General features: G+C 37.0%; 1 protein-coding gene across 1 annotated transcript in view; it reads right to left on the bottom strand.

Moving 5' to 3' along the window:
- Nucleotides 1-6,600, bottom strand: part of NTNG1 (netrin G1) — a 183,901-nt gene extending 177,301 nt beyond the window's left edge. Inside the window, exon 1 of the mRNA XM_008583426.1 lies at nt 5,892-6,600. Coding sequence (XP_008581648.1) covers nt 5,892-6,137 — 246 coding nt within the window. The 5' untranslated portion in view covers nt 6,138-6,600. The remainder of the gene's footprint in view (nt 1-5,891) is intronic.
- Nucleotides 6,601-6,617: the final 17 nt, after the last annotated feature.

Raw genomic sequence — 6,617 nt, 5'->3', positions numbered from 1 at the left:
AACACCAAGGCCCCGGGTTCGGATCCCGTATAGGGATAGCCGGTTAGCTCACTGGGTGAGCGTGGTGCTGACAACACCAAGTCAAGGGTTAAGATCCCCTTACCGGTCATCTTTAAAAAAAAAAAAAGATTTTTTTTTTAATTTTTACAAAAAGATTCGTATTTTTCTATGAACTTTTTGAAGTATTCTCATGTATACATACATATATGTATATATGAAATATATATGTCTTTAAAAAAATTTTTACAAAAAGATTCGTATTTTTCCATGAACTTTTTGAAGTATTCTCATGTATACATACATATATGTATATATGAAATATATATGTCTAGCTCATCAGGTTCTATGGTTTTTTGTTCCTCTTTCATCCTTCTAGATATAAGAAGTCATTCCACCATTAACCAGGCCACCAGGTTGTCATTAAAATAGTGTATCTCAATTTGCTCCATCCAGCTTTTTCCCTCCCTGTTCCTGACACTGTTAAACATTAGGCACTTGGCTATCTGATAGTATTTTCCAAGTGGCCCTCTGACATGCTTCAAAATTATATTTCATCTTTAAATTCTGACTGCTGGTCTTACTTCTCTATTCTCCCATCCCCTGGATACACACTGTTTTGTATTAATTTTGCTCAGGACTCAACTTCCTTTGGCAGCAGGATCCATGTATTATTTGACACTGCTTCTCATCACCACCACTAGGTTTTGCACATGCTTAATGCTCTATTCACTTCTTTGCACACACAGTAGTCTGCAATAATATTTGTGAAGCATTAGGCCAAAAGAAACAAGAGCACTTGTGCACATAGAGAACACTGTCTGGGAACAGTGACTATGAGGTAGTTTCAGGTTTTGTTAGCCCCACCGTGATCTTAATCAGCTCTTTCTCAAGGCCTCCCCCATAAACAGTACATGCTATGCCAGTGCAGCTTCAGCCCAAATCCAGTAGGCACCTTCCAATCAGAATGCCAGCCCAAGTCCCCTGGACATGCCATAGGGTCCTGATGGAAAGTAGTGGGAAATAAGGCTTTAGGCACCCAGAATAAAAAAGCAGATAGTATACTTCTGGATGCAATTGATAATAAGGAGCTACTATAGACTCCTCAACAAGGAAATACTTGATACAGTGATATATCAGAAAGATTGATTTCCATGGAAATTAATTCATTACAAACATGAATTAAACTTTTCTAAGAAATAAGCCTAAATAATGAACTAATAACAATGAAGTGTTAATAATGAAAGAATTTTTAAAATTCCATTCTGGCATAATTAAAGGATAAATCAGTTCAAATGAAAGATGTCACTGTTATTAAAACTTCATTGATTGAATTATTTCTCATGTGAACAGAGTATATTTTTAAGATTATTTGACTATTACATAAATCAGTCATTTCCAGTTTTTGGAAAATTGATATTAATTCCTTGTTATTGAAAATGTTACTGAGTTATCGAACTGAGTTCTCATAGGCCACCCGATAGCCACCAGATGGCAACCTGAGTGGATGTCAAATCAGAAATGTAAGTTATGGACAGCCCCGAGACTAAGCATTGCCACTCACTCATCCCACGGGCTTCCTCTGAAATCATAACACACAAAGGCTTTCTACTACTTTGTAAATTCCATTTGAACATAATGAAATATGCTCTATTCACACTGCTTACAGTAATTAAAGTTTTCTTTTTCTTAATAAGAGTCTACCTAGAAATAGCACAATATAGAATGATCATTAATAGACCTGTTAAGGTACGTGAATAAATGCCTATCAAGAGCTCAGGCACACATTAGTAAATTTCCTAAAGAAAATCCATTTTCATTTCAAATTCTGACACTTTATTTAGAAAAATGACATTCTTTCTTTTAATTATTTCAGTAAACATAATGAGAGTGTTGCTAACTACACCTCAGAGTACTTTATTTTCTCCATTTTTTTTAGTAATATGAGATGACTTGTAATTAAAGGCGTGCTGCACTAATGATGCCAAAAGTCTCCAAGGGAAACATTTAATGTCCACCTCATAATATTATGCCAAAATTACACGCACAGAAGACTTTTTAATAATCTTTGTTTCCTAATTTAGTTTTGATTGGCTCTGAAATCCATCGCACCACTCAAGGGTTCCCATTTCTACAGTCATCAGCACTTCCGGGCCATAAATTGTACAAATGCACATGACTTTTTCTGTCTGTAGGCTTCTTCTCAAAGCTTCTATTTAACTTATCCAGAAAATTAGCTGCAGGCTGAAGATAATTGCAGATAATTTTGCCATTTTTAAGCCAGTGGTGTGTTGCATGGAAATATGACAGCTAAGTTTGCTTAAACATAATGAACAAGTCATAGCTTTGTGTTGTCCCTTCAGCTTTATACACTGGTTCAGATCATTCTATCTGCTCTTTATGCAAATTGAAACAAATTGTAGTCACTAGATGATCTGTGTCTTCTGACAAAGCTATGCTACCTGAAGAGTTTAAAGTGGCTGAAAGGACAGGATCTATACAAACATTTTATCCCAGCCTAAAAAGAAAAAAAAGTTTAGTACTCCCCTTCCTTTCAGATTCTTCTCCCTTAACAGAAACAGAGATCTTTTGTAGCCACCACGAACTTAAAGAAATATATTAAATTTTTTAAAAAGTATGATTTTCAGTACACACAATTCATACATATGTGGTTTTCCTCCTTATTCCATTGTCATCAATAGAAATGGCAGAATTCTCTTGGAAAACTAATGTTTATAAATAGTGGTACAATTAATATACAACAATTTTAAATTATTTGACATTGCAGATTTATTAAGTATGTCATCTAGGTTAATAAGCAGAGACTTATTGTTAAATGCAATCATATGCTCATTTTCCCCTAAGATTTCACTCTCTATTAAAATAAATGCTGCATTCATGGACAGTCACCAGCATGTAATGATGGAGCAAATCCAAAAAGCAGCAACACAGACTCTTAACGCAACACCAATGAACTTCAACTTAATATTAAATAAGTCAGCTATGGGAATTATAGGATATTTCTCTAACCAAATGTCCCGTCGGTGCTTGGAATTGTTATAGTCACAGCTAATAAGGGTGTCACTACCTGAGCAAGAGATTTCTTAAACCATCGTGCAGCAAACATTTGCATATAGGGACTAAGTATCGATTGTGCTTATGTGGCAGCTCCCCTGATGTAATAGGCCATAATGACTCCGAGGGAGCAGGTATGGATGCAAGTGTCAAGGAGGGGAGAATGTGTAAGTCATAACACAAATGACTTTATGGATCCCCATTAGACCTTGGGCTAAGGAGCACCTAAACAAGTCTGATATGACAGCATCCTGAGACAGTTTTACAGCCTTGTGTCAGGAACCCTTACACTAAAGAGTTTTATGGAAAATCCAAAACCGCAGAGAGGAAGTGTTGCTATGTTAGACCATTATCATTGACGTGGCATATAATATGCATACAAATAGTCCCAAAGTGTGCATTTAAAGGATAGATTATTAAATTTGTTATGCCAAATCATATGCATATTAAGGAATACAAATTAAGCATTGATAAGTAGCATCTTACAAAACATACACTTTCCCTTGGAAAGCCATTCTGCTCAATAACCAGTTTAAATCCACCAAGGTTCCCAAATATTTGCATCATACTAAGATGAAGCCTTTTAAAAGACTGTCCTGTGAGGTTTTGTGTGAATATATGAAGTACACATGTTTCTGCACCTGAGAAAGCTGAGAGATATCATTTTCATTCTTTTTTTTCTCATTTGGTCTCTAATATCACCTAGCCAGTGGGTTGGTAGGAATTGGCTTGTTTAAGGAACTGAGACCGTGTCTCTGTAAAAGGCAGGCATGGGAAGGTCTGTAATGAGTCCTTTCCCGCTCATTGTGGGACAAAGAGGCATGTAAAGACACCAAGTGAACTCTTCAAGTTGACGGACAGGCACAGTGCTGAACTAGCATTCTCTGGCCAGAGGCTGAGATCAGAGAAACTGCACAACAAATCACACCTTGAACACATCACACAGGGCAAGTGGAAACAGCACCCTGAGAAAGGATATTTGCTATTTTACCTAGATCTGCAAATTATTAAACAATTCCAGAAGAGGCATACTGTTACAAGTGTCATGTAAACCGATATAGAGAGCTAGACTACTCTTAATAACACGAAAAGTTGGCCCAGAACTCGTGCTCTGCTATATGTGGTGGAGGATTGCACAGCAATTTCACCCCAGATTTGCAATGAGATCTTAAATCTGACCTTTGACATGAAATGATTAAAGATTTTATATAAAACCAACAATGCCCTTCTGCTCCTTTACAGATTTACTATAGTTTTGCTAATGTGTTTGAATAAACTCCTCTGAAAATCTCTGGTTTCTAAAATGCAACTTCTTTGCAAAGCACATACCTGTATCCCAGAGAGACGAGTCCTCTCTTTGAAATATTTAGTCTTTCAGGGCACTTTAGTCATAGTGACACCTAATAGCCAAGCTCTTTTTCTTACTCTCCACAAAATCAGGTTTAGACTATAATTCAAACCAGTTCCCAAAGGCACTTCTGAAAAATGGCAAGTCCTTAGCTTTTAGGTGAAAACACTCTTTATTGCTCAAAATTGTTTCCTCTTACAAAACCTTTTCTATAGTGCTAAGTCGAAGATGATTTTATGCTAATTTAACTCAATGGGGACTGTGAACAGATGCTACATGATTAATAGTTTCACTATTCTGAAAATGCCAGGCCAGGTTCAAGATAATAAAGTCAGGTAAGAATACTATTAAAATCTGCCATACAATTATATCTGTTATGTGGAGAAAAATGGGATCACATTTCTTGCATCAAATAAAGACCCCCTAAAATAAAAAACAACAACATAAACCAAATGAACACATTGAATTCTTTAGCACATTAATTAACACCGTTTTAATCACCAAACTCTTTACTAATACCTTATAGGTATATTTTCAGCTATGTCTTTAGTGAAAATTCAGTGTGTCACTCTGGTCTTACCTTTCCACATCGCATTTAAATTTACACCCAGAAAAAGACTTGCATACACCATGAGAACAATGAATTCTGTAACTTGTGTCTTTAGTGAAAATTCAGTGTGTCACTCTGGTGTTACCTTTCCACATCGTATTTAAATTTACACCCAGAAAAAGACTTGCATACACCATGAGAACAATGAATTCTGTAACTTTCCTTATCAAAAGGGTAGTATCTGAATTTGTATGCCAAGGTCATTACGTTTCAGCAAATGTTTTTACATCCATCTTTAAAATACCCATAGAAAATAGCCACCCTTAAGGATAAGGGGCTGTGTGTGTTGGCAAATAAGTCTTTTCTGGAAAAGCTTCTTAGAAGGCTTCAGTCCCTCTCTCCCCTGCTTTTCTTCTCGCTAGTCTCCGAACCAAGGACTTCTAACCAAATCAGCTTCCTGATGAAGAAACCATGAGATCAAATCTAGCCTTCACTGTGAAATTTGGGACTGGCCTTACACATGTATGTGAAAAAACCTTTGTGTTTTTAAAACTGGTGTGCCAACAGATTTTATCCTTAACATAAAACATCTGACCTAATCATATTCCCAACCTCCTATCTGATATTCAAACTTCAATTGGACTTTTTCTTTTGCAATATATATATAGTTCACCTGCCTCGGTGAAACTTTTGGTTTGCAGGGAAGCAGAAAGTTCCAGTGCATCAATCACACAGTGCAAATTGTGATTCGAGGTAGTGCAAGCCTCCACAGAGAATGTGGAAGCTAGCCTGTTAACAGAAATCGGCCATTTACAGATGCAGCTCATTGCATAAATTAAGTCTTCACACTCACCACATTTGTATGCATACGCGATTAGGCCTCATTTATATAAAATATTCTATTCAAAAGGGTTGTCTCACCATTGCACAGAATGTCTCAGGAGGGTCTCCACAGGTAATATCCGGAGGATCCAGTTTCACTTTCAGGTATTTTGTCATGTCCGTGGATTCCGGCTGACAGGCCATGTAATCCCAGACTTTCCCTTCTTCTGTGTAAATCTGAGTCTTACACACGTCATAATGTCCCCACACCAAAGGGTAGGGCTGCATCACTGAGGACACTGTAACCCACAGGGCATGAATCGACAGGAATCTTGACAAATACATCTCTAAATTCTTTGTAATCTTGGTGGAAACTAAAGCAGAGTTTGCTTATCTGTGATGTGTCTCTTTTACATATACATATATATGTCTATATGTAGGTAGGTCTGTATACTTAAAAAAAAAATTTTAAAAAAGAAGAAGAGGAGGAGACCTCAAAGCAGATTCCAAAACCAAATGTGAAGGTTAAGATATTGTGCATGTTCAGGGATACTGAGGACTTTGGTGGAAGCCTAACATACTTGTGCATTAGACGTTAACAACAACTTGTAGGTTTTTCTTTGTCCTAGAACACATCTATTAGACTCAGGTCTAGTTTGGTTTTTGTAAAAGATGTCCAGTAGCAGATAATGATTTAGAAAAGTGATGGCTCTCCCACTGTACGTCCGATAACCCTGAGTGATCCTCAGTGCTCGCAGCTCACGAGGGATGCTCAGAGGGGCTGGGATATCAGTATCTGAAGCAAAAGGATGAGTGTCTGTATCC

Source organism: Galeopterus variegatus, unplaced genomic scaffold, assembly GCF_000696425.1.
Source record: "Galeopterus variegatus unplaced genomic scaffold, G_variegatus-3.0.2 Scaffold2910, whole genome shotgun sequence".
Lineage (NCBI taxonomy): Eukaryota > Metazoa > Chordata > Mammalia > Dermoptera > Cynocephalidae > Galeopterus > Galeopterus variegatus.
The sequence above is the reverse complement of the archived record's forward strand: the minus strand, read 5'-3'. Positions and strand labels throughout refer to the sequence as shown.